Genomic DNA, 21235 nt, shown 5'->3' with positions numbered 1-21235 from the left:
GCCTTTCCGGTGTGAAACTCCCGATATCCGCCAAGCCCACCATTCTTTCCTTTTGTTTCGTCTAAATCATCATCGTAAGTTGCTGCTGTTGTCGCTGGTGGTTCCGCTCGGCGAGGATGCGTTTGATACGCCGGCGGCCGGTGTTGAAGAAATGGTACTGTGCGGGGTATTCCTGCTCGATGCTCTGGGGATAGGTCCAATATACGAGTCCCGCGAGGACGAAGCTGAGCGCCTTCGTGATGGGCGTGGAGCGGGGTTTGTTTCTGGCAAAGTGTCGCCATTCGCACGCGAGAATGAGGTTGCCCAGCACGTTGAGCAGGCGGAAGAACATGTTAAGGACGACAAAGACTAAGGTGACGGTGACGCGCCTATCCTCGAGGCCCTTGAAATTTTCCTCGTTGAGGTTAATGAAGACGTAAAGAGGCATGCACCAGAGCCCGAGAATCGCGGCTTCGAGGATCAGAGATAGGTGATATGTGCGCTTGTGCTCTCCTCTCGTGATGAGGAGCGCCAAGCACCACCATAGTAGAATAAAGTTGACCTACGAGTGTTAACGAGAGCGTTTCAAAATCTAGGAAGGCCGTGACACTCACAATAGAGGGCGCTAGAACCAATACTTTGTCCTTGAAATATCTCCAGCAGAGAGCGCCGGCGACGACGCCAAGGCATAGCTGGATCCATCCCAATACAAAGTAAACCAAGAGCACGTTGTTGTAGTGCTCGTAGCAGCCCTTGTGGAACTCCGGCTGGTTCGGCGCGGATGCATTAGTAACGGGATAACCGCACCATCGGCAGATCCACACGCTGGCGTAGTTTCCCAGAGCAACCTTCTTTCCAACAGAAAGTTCGTTCTTTTGATAGGCGCAGTCGACACACTTGCTGGCAAGCGGATAGCGCGGGTGGTTGTAATCGGCCCATAGCAAACTGCCACGGGTGGGGTCGTACTTGAGGCAGACATAGCAGTGGGCAAGCAGAGCCAGGCGAAATTGCTCGCCAAAAAGGTCGCGGATAGTTTGTTTGGTGAGGAAGTTACGGTAAAAGCGACACGTGCGGCGCAGGTTTTCCAGTTCTCCAAACTCGAGGTGGTCGATGATGAGAAGCTGCAGCTCCGGGGGCAAGTCCATCAGACTGTTGCCCGTCTTGGGCCCGAGGATCCGTGAGCGCCGACGGGACAGCCGGGGGTCGAGGGAGGCCACTTTTTCAATGACTGAGTCGCGCCGGGAGCGGGACGTGCGGGGCCGGGCGCTCTGGGATCGGAGGGATACGGCATCCTTTTCTCTGGTGTGAAGCGATCGCGAAGATCGCTCAAGATCCAGCGGTAGCGGAGAGTTCAGTGGCGATGGGAGGTATTGACCGGAGGGTGAGGGTCCTGCCGATAGGTTGAGAGGCTGAGGAACGGGTGAGTTCGGGTGGACTTGGGGCGCAAACGAGATGGCAGACGGGATGAATGAGGGCGAAGCTGGCGAGTGTATAATCGCTGGAGGCAGTGGTGACAGCGGCGACACGGGCTGCGACAGGTCTGCCGGTACATTGAGAGTCTGGATATGAGTATTGCTGTTGTTCAATGTCTGGGCATTTGACATGGCCGAGACGGTAGACCCGGCAGACTGAGGTGGATGCGAGTGATCAGATGCATCGTGAGTGGGGGCTTGGGCTGAGGGACCCAGGGTAAGGGTAAGAGTTGGGAGCACATGCTGCGAGTGAGCTGCCGTGTGAGGTGGAGGTGATGCTGGCTGGTGGTGCGGTGTGGTAGGTGTGAAAGGCGGCGGTGAAGCCAGCGGGACGGCCTCGTAGTGGTTTTGAGAAGAGGCCGTCTGAACTGGAGGAGGAATCTGAGCCTCGAGATCGGGCTGCTGGCCGGTCGGTGCGTGGTGCGGTTCCTCGGCGCTGGTGGATGAAGCGGACAGAGATGGGGCCGACGAGGTGGGGGAGCTTTCAGATGATGATGGTTGTCCGTCACGGCGCACCTTGTTGCGCACGCCGCGGGCAGCGCGATTGATGCCTCTGCCGAAAGAGCGGACTACCTCGAAGGCATCCATAGTGCGCCCGGCACGGGACTGCGAATGTCTGGATGGTTTGCTCACGGGAGTCTGCTGCCGTGAACGGGACGGTTTGAAGGGCAGATCTGATCTGGTGCGGGCGGTTGGGCGACCGGGGATTCCCTCGTCACGGACGGTTGAAACTTGCTGGAACCCGGCGTGCTGCAGAGAAGCCGATGTGAAACGGGCTTCCAATCCGCACCGGGAATCCTAGGCGAAAGTTGGGGCGATGTCGACTGTGGTGTGAGGTTGACAAGAGTGTAAAATACTGAGGATGCGTATGCGCATGTGCCTGCTTATGCGTATGAGGAGGTGCGATGCCGTGTGTGTAAGGTGTATTGCGTTGTGTAAGGTGGGTTTGTCTCTTCTCTGCGTAGCGTCTTGTGTTGGCTTGCTTGTTGGTTGGTCTTAGCCCACGTCTGCAAAGGCAGCCTCGGTGGCTGTAAACCGGCAGGACATGATTCTGGTTCAAGAGAAAGCGGAAGTGTAAGGTAAGGGAGGGGAAGGGTGGAAAAGGAGACGTAGTAATAAGGTAGGGAAGAACAAGAAGAAGCGCCCTTGCGGAGGAGACGGACGGCGGAGGAGACGGATGATCGGTGATGATCGATGGTGATGTGGTAGCCCGCCCAGACCGATGACAGGGACCTTTTTGCTTTCTTCTTCCACAACAACTTGGTGTGCGCTGTGGTCAGGTCAGGTCAGGTCAGGTCAAGCAACCCGTGTGCCTCCCGACAGGCCTCATTCGACGTAAAGCAGGGTTTCTGTCGATTGTCCCCTTGGTTTTTTGGGGATTCCGTTCGCTTCGGTTCGGATGTATGTATGCCAGCCAAAGTTGATGGGGGGACTGGGGAGTCGGGCGAGGGGCAGACCAGACCGCAAAAGCACAGCAAGCACACAAACGCACACTCGCGTCCAGTCTTCTCGAAAGTGGTCTCACCTTTTTAGGGGCGGCCTGCAAGTTTGCAACGAACGGGCTGGAATGAGCAACCGCCACGCAGCGATCGCAAGGGGGTTGGGACCGCCCAAGTGGTGGTAGTGCGTCTTGGTTGCCCGCGAGGGAGGAGAAGGGGAGCAGAGGAGACGAGAGAGGGAGCCAGCGGTGTGACATGCACGATACCCGCCAATCGTATGACGACGCCGTGGCGGCTGAGGTACCACGTGGGTCGTTGCTCGCGGCTTCGAGGTGGGGTTGTGCCCGTGTGAGCTTCCCGTCCGGCGTCAGTGTGTTTGGGCGTCAACAACAAGCGTCAGGGTCGAGGGGACGCTTGTTGGCTGGTGGCTGCTTGGTTCCTGTTCCTGTTCCTGGAACGAACGGAGGAGGAGGTGGAGGAGTTGGAGAAAATAATAAAATAAGGAGAGGGCAGAAGCTTTGGTAGGTAGATAAAAAGACCACACAGCCAAAATACCGCTTGCTTGATTCAAGCGTGCCTTCAGTGTTGGTTCAGCAAGGTTCTCCCGTCAGAGTCAGTTGCGTGTGATAGTGGTGGAAGGAAGTAGATGGATGCACACTGGTCATGTCAACCATCTCATGTCAAGTCCACAGCAGGCAGCCCTTCAACCCAAGACCAAAGACGACGAGACTGTTCTGGTCTTAAGAGTCCACGCCAGTAGAGGCAACGCCAAGCCAGGAGGCCTTCCTGCATGGTGCACCACTTTGAGGGTGCTCAGATCAGCCTCAGGCGGCATCAAAACGTGGCCAAGCATCTCCATGTCCATCTTTAGCAACTTTTGGCTGCTTGTTGCTGGCCACTGCCCGTCTAGCTAGGGCTGTTGGAGGCCATTGCACACCATGGCAGACTGCAGTGGTGGCTCGCATTGGCCAAGCCATCCCGGCTGTCGTCAAGGAACGTTTCAAGTGAGCTTGTCAACACCAGTGTCCAGCTTGCTGGGCAGCGAGTAGTCGGCCACCGAACGCGCAAGAAGCCATCCCCGCATTCCCATGTGTCCTTTGCCTTCCATTCCCGCAAGCTTGTCAGCAGACAGCGACGTTGAAGCTCCCGGAAGAAGCGTCCTGTCGCTGCTGCTGCTGCTTGACCAGGACCAATGATACGGAGAGCGCGGCCTCCAGCACTCCGGATCGCGGAAGGGCTGGCTGTGCCTGGTGTGGACATGCTGTGGCAGCTATCAATCAAGCTTTGTGAGCCGACGCGGCGGCTGCGTATCACACGAGGTTGTCTGGGCAAAGAGGAGTTTGTATAGCTTGGCTAAATTGTGTTTTTGTTTCCAAAATCGACTCAGCACGACGCGATGTAACCGGTGCATAGGAGAGCTTCGCCAGAATGACTATAAGTTGATGACTGATGAGATCACATGTTGGCCCGCGATGTGGTAGAGCCAAGGCAGAGGTCGACCAGCCAACCATTCGACAGGCAACGGCTGGTGAGGTGAGAGGTGAGGGTTCCATCGTCGTCTTTGCTGCGGTCGGTCCGCGCCATCAGCTGACTCAATCTAGGTTGGGCAAAGTTTCGAACTCGATCGGCAGCGCGTGATGATGCGCATTCAAAGTCAAGCTAGGAAGAGGGGACGGAATTGATTGACGGGAGGGGACACTGGAGGGGAAAAGAAATGGGGGGCGGCGATGCACTGCACTGGAGGAGGGGGAGATGTCACTTGGCACTTGGCCGCAGCTGCTGGACTTCCAGGAACAAGGACATGGCACCTGCCCGGGCTCCGGCTTTGCAAGGAGACCAAGATCCAGTGTTGCCCGTGACTGCCGAGCCCAGATTGGCTTGGGAGCCTTGGGAGCCTTGGGAGCCTGGGGTTGCCGGCAAAAGCGTGGAGTCATCCGAACGGCCCGTGTTCTTGGGCACTTACATAAGACGACAGGGAGTCAAGCCACATCATGTGACGGGCGCCACACCACCAGCCTCGTGCGGGACGCTTGCCTTGGTCTGCGTTTTGCGTCGACATCAAGGCCAGCCTCAGCAACATCACTGTCGAGATGGCAACACTCACGTCCTCGACCCGAGGCGGGCTGCATATGGTTGCAGACTGATGCAGACACCATCCACTCTACTCTCTGAGACTCTTTTCGCCGTCTCGCGCCAATGCAGCGGGCTGAGGCGAGGGCTGCTGCTGGCATCCGCCGCAGAGCCTCACCTTCAAGGTAGGTCAAGGTATGTGTCTCTCGACGGCTGTGTCCTCTCCTTGCTTCTGCCTGGCTTGTTCGAGCTGAACGAGCCCTTCTCTTATTGTCTGCTGCGACTTCGTCAACTCAGCGAGTTGCGGTTGGCAAAGCCGCATCTTGGAGACACTGCAAGTGGCAGCGTCTTCCATGCGGCTCACCACCATCACCCGCACTCCCATCAGCCTCCACGCCTCTGCCCGCAGTGTCCACCTCGGCCATTGTGTTGTGTGGTGTGCAACGGACCGGGTTTACTTCGGGTGCCGTTGCATTCCGGCAATAACATTCTGTCAAGGAAGTCTGGGCACTTGCCGCTAGCGCCATAACATAGCCATCCACAGCTCAGCTCCCAGCAGCCAATCAGAGGACCGAAACACGAAAGCTCAGCAAACTCCCAAGCAAACTCTGCCCACCGTACCTTACACGGGGAGGAGCACCAGCCAGGCAGGCAGGCTTCCATGGTTCAGCAAGGACGAAGCACTACCAGCAGCAGCAGACGGGAAGGCAACGAGACACCACCAGCTGGACCGTCGCAGGAAGCACTGGCCTCGCCTCGCCTCGCTTTGCCTTGCCGTGGACGTCTACAAAACCACAGAGACAGATTAGCACCCGAAGCACGACTGGACTGCAGCAGGAGAAACCGACAAAAAAAAAAAGGCACTCGGGCACCAACCACACCGACTCGAACTCGAACCTGAAGAAGGTGCCCTGCGAGTTTCCTGCAGCACCCGCACCCGCAACGCACCCGCACCTCTGCACCGCACCGTAGCAGCACCCACCGAAAAGCTCCCTCCCACTCACCACTCGCCCTCCGCTCCCATTCGCCCCCCCTGTCCTTCCAAGTCCTGCCGTCACCGACGAACAACAACAATCACGGTCAGCCTTCTGCTAAATTTCTGCCACCTCCATCCACCTCCACCAAAGCTTCTCTCGACAACCCCTCCATCTTCAACCACCACCCGAGACAGCTTCTTCGAGTAGAGCTCTTCTTTTTCCAACATTGCTTTCGATTCGCGCATCCCCGCTTTGATCGAATCATCGATTTTGTTCACTTTTGAAAACCCTGTCGGATCTTTTCGCGCATCACTCGCATCACTATAAACAATGGCTGGCGGCAAGGGAAAGTCTGGCGGAAAGACGTCTGGAGGCAAGGCCACCGCCGAGGCCCCCAAGAAGCAGCAGAGCCACTCTGCCCGCGCTGGGCTGCAGGTAAGTTTTGCGACCTGATGATGATGCGCCGCCTTTGCACGTCGATTCTGGGCCCCGATATCGATCATCGACCGACCACTCCTTTCCGACGCGTCCCAACCTCAATCCACGACAACCGCCTCTTTCATCCGTCGCTCTCGATCATACTGCGCCCTCTGCCATCAACTTCTGCTGCGCGCCGTCCGTCACCCATGCAGAGACGGCATGTTAGATACGGGTGCTGGTCGCGTGCACGATACTTCGGGAGCTCAGACTCGACGGCGCAAACCCGGATGGCGCATCTGGCCATCATTCTGGCTGCGCAGCCTGCTGATCAGAATAAAAAATTGCAGTTCCCCTGCGGTCGTGTCAAGCGTTTCTTGAAGGCCAACACGCAAAACAAGATGCGCGTTGGTGCCAAGGCAGCGGTCTACGTTACGGCCGTCCTCGAATACCTGACTGCTGAAGTTCTCGAGCTTGCGGGCGTAAGTGCATCCTTACCGACGCCCCGCGTTGACTCATCGCGGCGTCTGCCTAACGTGCAAACTAACACCGTGACAGAACGCCGCCAAGGACCTGAAGGTCAAGCGTATTACGCCCCGCCATCTCCAGCTCGCCATCCGCGGAGACGAGGAGCTCGACACCCTGATTCGCGCCACCATCGCTTTCGGTGGTGTTCTGCCACACATCAACCGCGCGCTTTTGCTCAAGGTTGAGCAGAAGAAGAAGGCCAAGGCCCTCGAGGCCTAAGAGATGGGAGACGAAGCACCGAGGCAAAGAGTTGTCATAACTCCCACCCTGCTCACTCCAATGTCTCTTGCAAACTGTTGATATTCCCGGTTGTCTTATTGTTTTTCCTGGTAGTTTGGGGTGAGGTTAGTTTGAAGGGATGCTGTTTCTGGCTTTCCTTATCCTGGTCAGGAACGACACTGTTGGAGAAAAATGTGCTCTGAATAACGTCTCGCAAGACGAGGCACACGCGACACAGCGTCTCGTGCTGGTGTTTTTGCACTCGACGTATAATGGGCTACGATGCTTGACGGGGCCGTAGAGGAGCCGAGAGCGCCTCGTTCCCAAGGAATGAAGGGCACCTGCACACACACGCACACTCACCCGGGGCCCGCGCAGATGCGCCCCGAATCTGGCACTCACATGTACAACAATTCAAGGTTCCTGTTTCGGTTCCTAAGAAGGCACGCGGATATGGCACTGGCTGATGGGCTTAGGTAGACGAATAAAAATTGTAATGGGGTGCACACTCATGATTGCAAACTCGGTGTGACTGCTGCTATTCTACTGCGTCTCTCCTGACAACTATCCGCGAATATCCTCATACACCATGTCAACGTCTTCGTCTTCGGAAGCCGCTCCGTACCCACTGTCGTCATCCCACCACTCCTCCCACTCCTCTCTCTCAGGCGCGTCTGCGTATACGTCAAACCCCAATCCTGAGATTTCGCCTCGACGAGCCTCGGCAAACCTGCTCTCCAGATAATCCGCCGCCGCGAAAATGCAGTCCGCTTCCTCGACACCCATTCCCAAAATCGACCTCGCAGCCTCCTCCATGGATGGCGGGCTAATCGGCGACACCTCACCACTGTCTACCACCGTGAACCGCTGCCGCATCTCCGACCTGAGGTGGTGACATTCGGAGGGATAGTCGCAGTCGTCCCGACAGCTTCCCACGCGGTCGTATAGCCGCGTCTTACGCTGCGATTCCCGCTCGCCCCAGGACGGGTTTGTCTCTTGCCGTAAGGTGTCCTCCTCTGCTGTGCGACAGAGCCGACGCCAGTCGCCCCACGCGGCCCAGCGCTCGTAGTCAAACTCCATGGCGCAGGGCCCGGCTCTGCTTCTGCGACGGCTGCTGCTGTTGCTGCTTGGCTGGGGCGGAGGCGGGGTGGTGCACATTACGTGCCCGCAGTGGAGGCACCGGCGGGTGCAGGAGAGGCGAAAGGTTGCGTTGCAGATGTGGCAGCGCCAGATCCAGGCCTGGGGTGTCGGCGGCGGCGGCGGCGGCAACGGTGACGACGAGGAAGAGCGGGCGGTGTTGATGCTGTCTTGGGAGCTCGTCGGTGAGATGGCCGTTGAGTCTCGTCGCTGGAGGAGAGTCCCATCTGGAAGGGTTGTTCTCGTTGGCATACCGTTCCGCCCGACGGGATGATGCTGGAGAAGTGGCGGTATCGTCATTGGAGCGGGGAGATCTGGATATTGGCAGAGCTTTGATCTAGTGAGGTGGTCGTTGGCAGCAGAACTTCGCTCAAGAAGATGACGTAGAAGTACCAAGCATCGATTATCAAGAAGATGAAGATGTTGTTCACTCCCGAGCCTGACAGGTAGGTGAATGAGTCCTCCCAAATGGGATGAGCGTCATACACGTCCAGTGACTGTCGAACAAACCGAACGATCAAACCAAACCCGCTTGTCGTCGTCCAGAGTCCATGGCAGGATGAGAAAGACCAAACATCTATTTAACCCAACGAGTTCTCACATCTCATCCTCGCCCGATCAGAACACAGCATGGATTTCTTCCGACCTAGGCTCCGACACATTGGTTCATCAAAGGCGTTCCTTACCGCCGAGGTGGTGCGAAACGTGCCCGGTTCAAAGACAGAATCTTTGTGTGGTTGAACATTGATGCGTTTTGGGGGCCGAGAGAAGGTCCACGTCTAACAAAACGCCGTGAGTTCGAAGTACGGCGGCCGAGTACTCGGACCAGTCAGCCACATATCATCAATGAGACAGCTTCGTTTCCAGAAAAGCAGCATACACATTCATTCATTCACTTATGACTAGGACCTCAGATATGAAATCAAACGCAGTATATTTGACAACGCGCAAAACGGCACAGCGGCCCAGTGTGTGCGGCTCTCCATACAATCATCCTCTTGTCATCGTATTATCTCTCTCGCTCTGTGCCAATGCACATTACAAAACAGGTCTGGCCGTCCTCGCATTTCTGCCATCTCATCTCTCCCATGTGTCTTCCAAAGACATCGACAAATGATCATCCACTGATCTCGTCCTGTCATCCAACCTCGATGCTCGCAAATGCATATCAAAAAGATCCGACGGAAATAACAAAAAGCAGCAAACTCTAACAAGGTCCCTATAAAGACCCGAGTAAATAGAACACGACCAAGCAGCCCCAATGCAGCCTCAACGCCAATTTCCCAATCAAACTTTCTATCAGAGTGCCATCCCATAAGAGCCAGGCTCAGGCTGGGAGGCTCAGTCAAGTCCGAGAGAAGATCGATGGGGGAAAAATGGGACCCGAAATTGAAAACAGAAAATGCCAAATATGAGAAGAAACAACGCCAAGAATCAGATCAAACTTTTTTTCTTTTCTTCAATGACCCGCTCCTGGGTTTTTGGTGCTTTGGGTAGAGGCTCAATCGAAAAACTTGGCCGTGAGATGAGCCCATGAGAGGCTTGAAACATCCATCCTCAGTCGTCAATGGTGTGTGAAAATGATGCCGGACCGCGATATTAGGTGGGTATAGTCATGGTCGCCGAAGCATGGTCTCGTCATCCAAAAAACGGTTTTTGTCGAGCATGCTGGTACAGCTATCTAGACATAAAAAGGTCGTAACAGCGTATTCATCGTCAAAGGTGGTTCATATGCTTCCGCGCGCCATGAAAGGAGGTATGGCGGGGAAACAGGGAGAGGGGTATAGGGGACCGCCATGGGCGCCGTGCCATGTCGAAATGGTTGCCCATATCAAGTGTTTTTTTTTCTTGTATCCAGGTTTCTTTTCCGTTCATCCTTCTCTGGTCGTGAAAACAACGATGAGCTGAGGTTTCCGTTGCCGGGCAGGTGACGTGAATCCAACGAAGGATGCCGCCGCGACGTAGGAATCTTCTATCCACCAAATCCGAGACGGCCGAGCGAAACATCATGACGCTGCCAAAGGCTCGTGTCCAACAAATCATCATTATAAGCAGTATGGGTGGGAGAGTGACCATAATGAAAGACAACAAATGGCATGAATAACACAGGGTTGCCGGTAACCGAGCTGTGGGGGGGCTGGGTGAACTCGTCGAAAGTCGTTTGTAGTGGTCTATACGTCGCGAGTCATGAATCGTGTCCTCATTGTAGTGGTTGTCGTGGCAGTCTCGGCGAGGAAATTAGGGTTCTTGTCTAGTGGAATCGAGACGCGCTGCCAGCACGGGGAGCGTTGTCGGAGGAGTCTGCTGCTGTTTAGCCTCGAGCTCGTGTCAAGCATCACGGGCAGAAAAACTCACCGCTACCACGCTGCATATGGCCGTTGGAGCGGTTGCGTCCGTTGAATCCGGCGGAGGGCTCCCACTCAGGGCCCCGGGGCTGTCTGTCGGGAGCGTTGCGGCTCGAGCCGTTGGCGCCAGGACGCTGGCTGCCGATAGCACCGGGCGTGCTGCGCGCCTGCGTGTGAGCCGAGGCGTCGTAGGATCCCAGGTTCAAGCCACCGAGGGAGCTGAGCAGGCTGCTGTCGGTTCCAGGGGTGCCGACTGTGCCGGAAGTAGGGGTGAGGTTAGGGGTCGCGAGAGCGCCGGCCTGGTTGACACCGCCGTTGTAGTCGCCGAAGCGAGCACCAGGATTGCCAGACTGGGGGATGTTGCCGATGCCATTCATGGCCGTCAGGTAGCTCGAAGAAGACGCAGACGGGCTGGGGCTGAATGATCGCAGGTCGGCGAAGCTCTTGGCGGCACGCAGGTTGGCCAGGCCGCTGCCATCTGGGCTGCCGGGAAGCTCAAGGGTCGGGCCCTGGCGGCCGATGGCATGGGAGTAGTTGGTGCTTGCGCTGCGAGCCTCCCGATCAGCGGCGAAGTCAAACGTGGCCGCTCTGCTCAGGCCCTTCTTGTGATAGTCCAGCCCAACAGCAGGCAGGTGGTTCTGGGTTGTGGGTGACGGCTGAGGACGCTTGAGAATGTGGATCTGTCGCGAATCCGCCTCTCCAATGGAGTTGTGCTCGAGTCCCATGTTGTGAGCCAAGATGTGAATCTGGCGACGCTGTTCGGGGGAGACGGAAGCAGGGAAGATGAGGATCTCCCGGCTGCTGTCACGCTTGAACAGAGTGAGCTCGGTGTAGAACTCGAGCGTCTCAGGGTCGTTCAGGTTCACGTCTCCTGTCGCAACGTTAGCGTGCGACACCGTATGGCTCGTGAGAGGCGACGTACCGAGCGCACTGCGGTTGCTGTTGCTGGACATGCTGTTCAACGTCTGGAGAGAAGGCTGCTGGTGCAGCATGGGGGCGCGGTGCTGCTCCTCGAGCTGACCGCGTCGCTCCCTCTTTTCACGCTCGATGCGCTCGCGCTCGGCCTCGGGCAGCATCTTCTTGTACTCGACCCTGAGCTTCCGGCCGTGCACCTCCATGCCGTTCATGGCCTCAATGACAATCTTGGTATCCTCGGGCGACTGGAAGTTGGCAAAAGCCAAGCCACGGAAGACGCCATTGTCGAAGTGGTAGTTGAATGCATAGGGTTGAGGAAGGTGCATGTCCATCATGACGGCAGCGAGAGTCTCCTTGCGAACGGCGAAGGGAATGTTCTTGATTACAATCGCGGTGGGAATGAGCTGCTCCTCGGTCTGCGAGCTGGGTCGCATATCGGCGTGGCCGTCGTAACGCAGGCCGTTGGACATACCGCCGTTGAGGCTGGAGCCGTACGAGTTCTGCATACCAAGGCCCTGATCGGTCCAATTCTACGCATTGTCAGATTACGTCGGCACAGATGGAGCGGCCGTGATTGATGAAACTTACTGTAGGAAGAGCGGCACGACGGTTCACGCTCCTCTGCCTGTTGGCACCGTTGATGGCACCGTTGACAGTCGCGACACCGCCGGCGTTGTAACTCCAGGCCGCCTGGTTGTTGTCCAGCATGTATCCTCCCGGCACTCCGTTGGCAGACATCTGATCCATCGCTCTGGGGTTGTAGCCGAGACGGTCGGAGGGGAAGAGGGCTGAAGAGCCCAGGCCGTTGTCGAAGGGGCGCTGTGCCTGGCGGGGCAGGGACAAGCCGGACTGGAAGCTGCCGCCGTAGCCCCTCGATGAGCTCGGGGAGCGATTGGCGGGGGTTGAGTAGTCGAGATACATGTCGTGTTGCTGGCTCATTGTTGTCGTGATGGAGCTCTAGTCCCCGTGGTTGGCAGTTACTGGGGTGAGATCCAGCAACCGGCTCGTACCGTTGGGAGTGGAAAGGGAGAAAATTGCGGAAGTGGAGGGAGGGCGCAGGAGGGCTAGGGGCGGCAGCAGATGCAGAGCCCGCAAGCGAGAAAAGTGACGTGGAGGGGACGAGGTATGGTCGTCGTCGTCCTCTTGGTCTCCTTTTTCTTTCCCTTTCCTTGGTTCGTCTGGTGACGCAGGTTGGGGATCACCGGATAGACGCCGTTTGATGCAACAAGAGGAAGAGAGAAAAAAAAATGGCCTCCAAGTCGCAACAAGGTTCTTCAGGGCGGCGGCGGCGGCCGTTCGTTTTCGATCCGTTCGGGTCGCTCTTGTTCGTGGGTAAAAAAGGGCCCCCCAAGAGTTGGGTCTCAAAAAATGGGAAGATGCAAGTAGCCGACAGTCGCACGCTGTGATGGGACAGAACTGGACCAGAACAAAATGCCGTGGCGGATGTTATGTAGGGGCGTGGGCGACGGAAGTAAAGGCACACACACAGGAGGGCGTGGGAGGGATTTGGAAGTGTGGTATGTGGCGGGCTGGGCTGCTACTGCTGCGGGACGGGCGCAGTCGGGCTGGTGCTTTTTTTTTTCTTTTCTTGGTCCCTCTTCTCGCTCGCTCGTTTCTCCGCCGAAGACGCAGCGCAGGTTTTTTTTGTGTTTGGCAGTCAGTGCCGGTTGCCAGTGCCAGCAAGTGAGAGACTAGTCGCAGTAGCAAAGTCGCAGTCGCAGACACGCGATCCCCAAGGGTGGTGCACCTTTTCGGATGGGGGGGGGAAGGGGGAGAGAGGGAGGGGGGAAGAGGATGTTGTGGGCGTGGTGATTAGGACAGGCAGTGATGACGCCCGTTGTTGAGGCTGAAAATGCTCAATAAGATGTCGAGGATGAGAGGAGGGAGGGGAGGGAGGTTAATGAGGGAAAGGGAAAGGGCAGCAGGAGAGGGAAAAATTGTTGCAGCGAAAAAAAAGAAGCTGGAGTGAGGAGGCTAAAAAGGGGAGCTTTTTTTTTTATTTTTTTTAACGGCAGTACTATGGTTCCCTCACCCACGACGATGGAACAAGAGTGGACAGCGGACGCAGCTGATGACTGGGGGCCCACCTTGAACGGGCCAGCCAACGGGGGTCCAGAAGAAGGGGTGTGGCAACGGCAGAAGGCGAAGAGAAGACGAAGAGGGCCCCGGGAGACAGGCAGGACAGGCCCCAAATCCAATCCCCATGGAAGGTCAGCCAGGGGAGGGGGAGGGAGGGATCATTTGGGATGCGGACGGGTAAGACAGGGTATGGCGAGAAAGACGGTGGGCTTTTGGCAGACAGAAGGACGGGGCGGGGGGGCTACGGAAGGGAAATGGAAGGAAAGAAAGGACACTTTCGCTGAGAATGACAAGGGCTTCTTCTTCATCTTCATCAGAGCAATGGAACCTCCACTGCTAGGTAAGTACTGCATAGTAGAGGGGAGGGGAGGGGAGGGGGGCCCAGGGAGCTCGGGGGCCAGGGCCGGAACTGCCTGGCTTGGATGACTGAGGTGACTGCCCTGGGCTGCCCGCTGTCCAGCACAAGGCAGCAGAAATACAGCGGTAAGAGAGGTACAGTAGGTGCTGGGCCTTACGAATGCGGGCGGTCCATGTCCAGCATCCATCACCTCACCTCGGCCATGCCCTGTCATGGAATTAACAGAATGTCACCCTTAGGAGACCCAGTCAGGTAGACAGGTGTGTCAACGGCGCAGGGCAGAGCAGCTAGATGGATAGAAGGCCTAGAGCATCCATCTCTTACAGCGTGCATGGACAGGAACGACAGCCCGTGGCAGCACTGGCAGCGGGACCTACCAAGGTATCTTCCTTCCATCTACGAATACTAGTCGATAGCACGGTATCTATGCTTGTGCGAAAGGCGATCTGAGGCGTGTGCGTGTGCGTGTCACTCCCGCCGACAGCTATCCCAGAGGAACTGACTCCCGTCCAGTCTGTGCAGACCAAGGTAGCCACCTCAGGTACCCTTGATGAGGTATCAGAAGCACGGATGCTGTAGCAGTTGTATGATTTAATTCGTCTGGGCGCAGATGGCCGGCAGGAACTGCAGCAACAAAAACAACAAACCAAGCACCATCTTGCCCGCCGTCCTCAGTTGGTCAGAGTATTGAAAATATTAGGAATTGGGGGTCCCGGAAGACCAGGAGTTGCAACCAGTCGGATTGCACAGGCTCCAGTTCCCTTTCTCTTAGCTCAGTCCAGTGCGGTCAGTCATTGTCAGGGTTTGTTATTCGTGTGGACTGTGGACTCTGATGAACCTGTCGACGGGGGTTGGCTTTGGCTTTGGTCTGGCTCCGGCGCCGGTGCGGGTGCGGGTGCGACACCGCGCCAGGTACACTCTGTATCTACTGTCTCTCTTTTTGCCTCTGCTTCTTTGCCCTAGGACCGTTGACCCGATGCGTGGATGAAAATGATGGGACGGAGAATCAGGTGGCCACCTTCTCAAGACTCTCAAGAGGACAAACCTGGGGTACTCGTACGCGCATGCGGCTCACGCTGCCTGGGAGAAGAACGGCGATCAGCAGTCGGCTCCGCGATGAATGGATGCACCACGCAGATGCAGCTACAGAAACGACTTCTTCCAGACTGGGATGGCAGCTCGCCAGCCGGCTGCATCGAACGGCGGGAAAGCAAGGTTTTGCGGTCGCCAGTACGTCGTATCTGCGCGTCCAGACTCTCTTACTCTGTGTCTGTCGGCCATGTGTCGAGAAAAGAGAGTTGGGCTGTTGATGCGAGAAGGAGCCGCGACTTGACGCTGGCACTGACTGTGTTGTCGCTAGCTTGGACGCCAACTGACTCTTTGATTCCTGCCGTTGTCGTCGTTGCTGTTGTTGGCTCGTCGTCGTTGCGTTGCCCTGTGCAAGCCAAGTGCCTCGGCCAGGGTGCAAAGTAGCAGTGGCAGGTATGCATGCACCTTGCGAATACTATGCAGTAGTAGGAAAGGTACTTTTACCGTGTTACCCAAGTACCTTACCCAGGGCAGGCAGGCCTCGTCAGGGGATACCCGTGTGCGGTGAGATAAGGCCGACTATCGAAACTGTTGTTGCCGGGTGGGCGGTGGGCACCTAGGGAAGGGAAGGGCCGTCTCGTCTCGTGTCGTCTCGTGTCGTCTTGCCGCGTGCGAGCCTGCGAGGACGGTTTTGCCATGTGCCCGTAATTCCATATGGAGGAGGGAATATCCGTACCTTTCGGAGTGCTGAGGGTCTGAATACTTACTGAGATGAGGAGCGAGGCAAAAGAACGGTCAGCATTCTGCACCATCACCCATGGTCGTGGAGGGACATGGCCGTGACCACCGCTCTTTGCTCTGCTTGCTGGGTGTCGCGTCTCCAGCAGTCTTCAAGGGTTTTCCAAATGCGCCCCATCGTCCATCGTCTCCGAAAAGGGCAAAGTAATAACCCGCAGGCAAGACCCGTAAGTGCTGGACCGTACCGTAGGCAGAATGCCATGCCGGTCCCTTGTCGATGCTCATGCCAAAAGGCCCAGGCCAGAGCAGGGTACGACTCCAGAACCGTACCCGTAAAGTAGGTAATCCCTATATATAAAATTGGGTCCGTCTCTCCAGACTTTTTTCCTTCCTTTTTTTCACGTTCCTCTTTCCGTCCTCGCGACCATCCGCGGCCGGGTCACGAAATAATGTGGTCGGCTACGACGATGGTCCTCGACACCGCCGCTGGAGAAAGTCCACAGCCCACAGCGGGACGGGGATCCTCGACGGATATTTGAGCAGGAGCAGCAGGAGCTTTGGCTCTACAGACTGGAGACTGGAGTCTCTAGCAGCATCTTTTACGGACACAGCAGGGGGGCAGCGCATGGGCGACAGGTGACGGGCCTCGGGGCCGAGGGGAGAGGAGGCAAGACGTGGAGGTGATGAGAAAAGGGGCAAGTTGACTTGAGCAATGGAACGGAAGGAAAGTGGTGACATGGTGCTCCATATCCGTACCTTACGAAGAAGTCAACCGTGGGTGGTCATACGCCAGAACCACGTATTTCGGGTATCGTCTTTTCTGACGGCAAACTTATTAAAAGTGGATGGCTTTGAGTGATTTGCGCCAGACACTGTAATAAACGGCTGGCGTTGGAATCGGAGAGGTGCGAATATGAGGAAATTACCAGGAAGCAGCGGATGCAGATGGAGATGGGCCTCGTTCAAACTTTGCTTTCCCACTTGCTGCAGCTTGATATTATTTTGCGTCGCCCTACGTCCACTGCTGAGGCAACCTCGGTCACGGCAGGCATATCCTTCCACTTTCTGCAAGATCTATTTGAAAGTCGGGAAACATACAGTCGCAACTTCTGTACAGAGTCAATTCCTACCTTGTACGAAGGAAGGCACTTACCCAGATAAGATAGGTATTGTGGTGGTCATGGCGAAGCGGAAGGAGGGACGGGAAGGTGGCACGGGGAGAGAAACAGACATGGCGCTAACACAGTGTCAGCTGGACGGCGCCGGCTGTCACTGGCTGCTCCTGCGCCAGTGCGCAGGGCTAAACGACTCCAGGCGAATAAGAAAGAGCGTTGGCCCCAGTCTGTTCCTGCCTGTCACCAACAGAAAACCTCACCGATCACTCGCGCTCCTTGCTGCTTGCCTCCTCCCATCTCCAAACACTGAAGTAAGGTAAGGTACCTTACCTAGTGGCAGTAGTCCGTCACCGTCCCGGGCGTTGCTGGGAAACACGCACAAAATAATCCACCGCGCTTGCCGGATATGCTGGGCTGCATTACCTTAGACATGGCAATCGCTGCTGGGAAGCCGCCATGACTAGGCTAGCACTGGGCCACCACACAGGACAGTGCGGTCACGGTTGCAACTGCCGCGAACTGACTGTGCCTTGGGTTTCTTCCAGAATGCGAGGCTGCCGTCCGTGACTCCTGAGTTGACTGTTGACACCGCTAGCGTCCTCGAGGCTTGCCATCAGACGAACACATTATGACGGCCATGACTGCCCACCTGTTGACAGTAATACTAATGCATCGAACGCCGTTGAACCAGCTAGGTTTGCGCAAGATGGCGATCTGCTGGAACACCGTATCAACTCATTTCGCCGACAACATGCACCCCGTTCCGAATCGAATAGGGTCCCCGTGTTTCCAGTCGGCGTCAGGCCAAACAGATTGGCACTGCGGTTTGACGGCAACGAAACTGACTTTGATCGCATCCCATGTCTCTAACACAGTTACCAAAGCACTGTATAGCCGGCCAGCAGCCAATCACGACGGCGGTGCTTGTGCCTGCATGAGTTGTATCCTGCGGTGAGTTGTGTTGTGCAGAAATGGAGGGAACCACGGCCGCGACCCCCAGACACATGGGCGACAGCCAATCGCAGCCGGGGAAATGCCGAGCCTCCCCACGTCGAAACCGGTACTCACGACCCAACAGGGGCAGCCGGCACCACCAACCACCAACCACCAGTAGAGCGAATGCACCAGTCCGAATTCATCTGGGGCAGCAGCGATGAGCGGCAGGTGCGAGACATTGCCATGTCGCCTGCCTTCCGACCTCTCAACTACGAATAGGTCGCTTACCTAGGCAAGGCAGCTAAGTCAGTTTCTGTTCTGGACTTCCTCCTTGCCCTCCACACTTGCACTGCACTCTCGGACAGGTTCCAGTTGGCTTCCATTCACCTCCGCGTGTTGCTCGTTCCTGGAGCAAACAAATACCCGGGCCTCGTGTATTCGCACTGGACGTGGACGTGGACGCACCTTACCTGCCTCAATTTGTGCTGCGGCACGCCAATCTCTTGGGTTGGTTCCATCTCTCCTGCACGCCCACACAATCTCAATAAACACATCAAACATGCATGCGCATCCATTCCTCCACGATACGAAGACACTGCATCTGAAGCTGTCACTGAGACATTGCCCCAAGAAGAACCCAGGGTACATCATCTACGGTTGCATGGACAGGCCCTTCGCGAGAAGCAACTTCAATGTCACCTTCTCACGGGCTGAAGCGCGCCGTCCTCCCCCAACTCACCGTGGCCGCCGTGGTCCATCGCCCACCTCATGGGCCGTCCGTCCGCCCTCCGCCATTTCCACCCGCCTTGTTCCCTGTCCGGTCCTGGACGCGGTTTCCTATTCGTACCAGACCCCTTTTCGGCACAGGTTCGCTTCCACCCTCGACTTCTTTTTCTCACCACGTACGTGCAAGCTGCAAAATATCAGGACACTGGCAGCACAAAGACTCCGCATCCCTCGCCCCCTTCCGTTTCACTAAAAGTGAGGAGCGTACGGCTTGTCCGTCATGACGGGTCGATGAGATTGAGATTCGGATGCCTTGCGTTACCTATCTCCATGTCTACCACCTACCTTACATGCCAACATACATACGTACCTGGCCTAGGTAACACCCCGTCGCCGCCGCCCACCGGTACCGATACCGCACCACATCATTCGCAAGCCCATTGGCGATCCAGCACCTTGGTCGCGGAGTCGAATACGCGTGGCACGCTGGTCAAGGTTCTTGGACCCCGATTCCTGTTTCTTTTCTGTCTTGGGCTTCCACGGATAAGTGCTCGCACTCGCCGCACCGCCGAACCCACCGAAGATGAACATCCATGGATCTCATCTGTCACTTGCCATCGCCATCCAACTCTGCTGGTATTGCCCAACGAGAATCGTCAAGGCAGATCTATGCTCACGCAGCACTTTCGTGTGTCTGATACGGATCGTCGGGATTTTTTCTTTCTTTTTTCTAATCTCGTCGCTTCACTCTACGCTGGTGTGACGACCCAACCCAAGCGCTGGGAAACTAGCCGCTGTCACCTTCAAAAGCAATCATGAACAAGCAAAGAAGGCGACGATACGAATGGTTGAATCGGTACCACCGCCACCTGGCAACTCACATTCTAGGTTGTCCTCGCACCAGAACCTGGCACTCCGGCCCTGACGTCTTCGGGCCGTCACGCTGGACCCAGATCTACAGGCCTAGCATTCGCCGTTCCCTAAGCTGCCCCTAGCGGCCGTCGATTTCAAGGCAGGAGAAAACGTCTGACGGAGCGAGATCGACAAACGGATGCAAACCCGGAGACGCTGGCTCTGCTCCACTGCTTCCAAAGTTCCATGCTACCGCCGTTGATTCCTTCGTAATCTTCTAGGGTTCAGGAACCCCTATTCTGGCCCCTGGAAGTCGCCGCGATAACTAGACAGGCTTGCTGAGGAGCCCCCTTTCCGCTGGATTAACGACTAGGTCTGCGAGGCTAGCAGCGCAATCTCCAATGCTTCGCTTGCTTTCAACGGCGGCAGGCTTTGCCTCCCTCAACCCTCCGACTGATCCAGAGATGTCGTCCTGTATAATCAATCGCATCCCAGCTAACCACGATCAGTACGCGATTAAGTCTGGCCTGAGCTTCCCGCGGCTTGAACTGTGCGTTGGGTGGTGGGATGGAACACTGGGATGCACCGTCGCACAAATCGCCCACGCACCATCGCGCGGCACTCACCTTTCATAAATGTGCCGGACCCTTGCGTCCCATGCTCCGCATCCCCGTCAAATATCCCTGCTCTTCACGAGATGCGAGATGGAGATGGAGCTTAATCTTACCCACCGACCGGTGCGCCGCCGCAGCAACGTCTCCGGAGCCACCCCGACTCGCTGGCTGATTGACCACTCTTATCATCGCCTTACCTTCATCGATATTTGCGACCACTAACTCGAATCCGACAGGATTGTTGTATGGATTTCCGATTGGTTGTTCCTGTTGGCCACGAGATCCTGCGAAGAAATACTGCGTCCTGTTCACAGTTGAGCTCGACGAATACGCTTCAGCAAGGGTGTCATGGGTCACCAGTTCGCCCCAAAACAGTCAGCTAAGGCTGGGTCTCGCCCTCGATTGGGCAGTCCGGCAGCTACTGGCACAAGATGGCAAGTTGGCTCTGTCCAATGAGTTGCGTCGGCCGAGATGTGGCGGCTTCGCCATGAGCCAGATTGCTTACAACCGTTCCTAGATGTGTGTTGAAATCAAGCCCAATGGGCGTGCTTGCTTGCCTAGATGCGGCTGTCTGCAAGCAAGAAAATATGCAACAACATCACCAAGAATCAGAAATGCAACGACACTCTCGGAGAGCGGCATGCCTCTTCGCTTCTTCGGACATATTGCCAACAATAATTATTGCATCAAACGGCGCTTGCAAGCATTCATCCCGTTTTCACTCAACTCAGACATGCAGAACGCGTCTTTGTGTAAATGAACCTCCCTCCCAAGTTCCTCCACCCAAAAAGACTCTCATTCGTTCAATATCTTGTACCCAGGTTTCGAGATTTTGGCTTGTCCAACATTCCACTCCAACAATATTGCCCGCCGCTGACTGTCACTGTCGTTTCTAAGCAGCTTGCCGTTTGACGATCTCAAAATGGTTCCTCAAGCGAAGCGACCCATTTAGGCTGGTTCTCTGGAAAAGCGCCTGATCATTGTCTCGGTCAAGGTCCTCCGTCACCGCTACCCAACCCCTACACTCACTGTCGTGAAGACCTGGCTCTTCTTTTATTGGATCTTTAATAACCTAGCCGCCCAGTGCTGGTCCTGGTCAAACATTTTCTGCAATGTTCCAGATCACTTCCTTGAGCGGAGCTCAAAAGGGCATGATCGCTTCCAAACTACGTACCTTCTCCACAAGATCGGCCGTAGCTACACCAGAGTCATTGCGTTAATTGTCTGCCTTTGCGATCCTCTTTCGCCGATGCGAGTTGCAGAAGACATGGTCCGCCAGGATCGTGAGGC

General features: G+C 56.3%; 4 protein-coding genes across 4 annotated transcripts; 1 reads left to right on the top strand and 3 right to left on the bottom strand.

The window, feature by feature from the left end:
* Positions 1 to 61: 61 nt before the first annotated feature.
* Positions 62 to 2039, bottom strand: GCG54_00002811 (uncharacterized protein; the record flags this gene model as incomplete). Its single annotated transcript, XM_045402894.1, has 2 exons — positions 62 to 541; positions 594 to 2039. The coding sequence occupies 2 exons, from the start codon at positions 2037 to 2039 to the stop codon at positions 62 to 64; spliced, it is 1926 nt and encodes a 641-aa protein (XP_045264625.1).
* A 4228-nt stretch (positions 2040 to 6267) lies between these two features.
* On the top strand, positions 6268 to 7101 carry GCG54_00002810 (Histone H2A.Z; the record flags this gene model as incomplete). The annotated part of the gene is made up of 3 exons (XM_045402893.1): positions 6268 to 6372; positions 6570 to 6836; positions 6913 to 7101. 3 exons carry the CDS (start codon positions 6268 to 6270, stop codon positions 7099 to 7101), a joined length of 561 nt encoding a protein of 186 aa, XP_045264624.1.
* A 564-nt stretch (positions 7102 to 7665) lies between these two features.
* GCG54_00002809 (uncharacterized protein) lies at positions 7666 to 8259 on the bottom strand (the record flags this gene model as incomplete). Its single annotated transcript, XM_045402892.1, has 1 exon — positions 7666 to 8259. The coding sequence occupies one exon, from the start codon at positions 8257 to 8259 to the stop codon at positions 7666 to 7668; it is 594 nt and encodes a 197-aa protein (XP_045264623.1).
* Positions 8260 to 10489: 2230 nt separating this feature from the next.
* GCG54_00002808 (RNA-binding post-transcriptional regulator cip2) lies at positions 10490 to 12455 on the bottom strand (the record flags this gene model as incomplete). Its single annotated transcript, XM_045402891.1, has 3 exons — positions 10490 to 10539; positions 10594 to 12028; positions 12087 to 12455. Coding segments are annotated over 3 exons (1854 nt in total), but the record flags the coding sequence as incomplete, so codon positions are not given.
* Between the last annotated feature and the right edge of the window lie 8780 nt (positions 12456 to 21235).

Source organism: Colletotrichum gloeosporioides (assembly GCF_011800055.1).
Source record: "Colletotrichum gloeosporioides strain Lc1 chromosome Unknown consensus_42, whole genome shotgun sequence".
NCBI classification, from domain to species: domain Eukaryota; kingdom Fungi; phylum Ascomycota; class Sordariomycetes; order Glomerellales; family Glomerellaceae; genus Colletotrichum; species Colletotrichum gloeosporioides.
The sequence above is the reverse complement of the archived record's forward strand: the minus strand, read 5'-3'. Positions and strand labels throughout refer to the sequence as shown.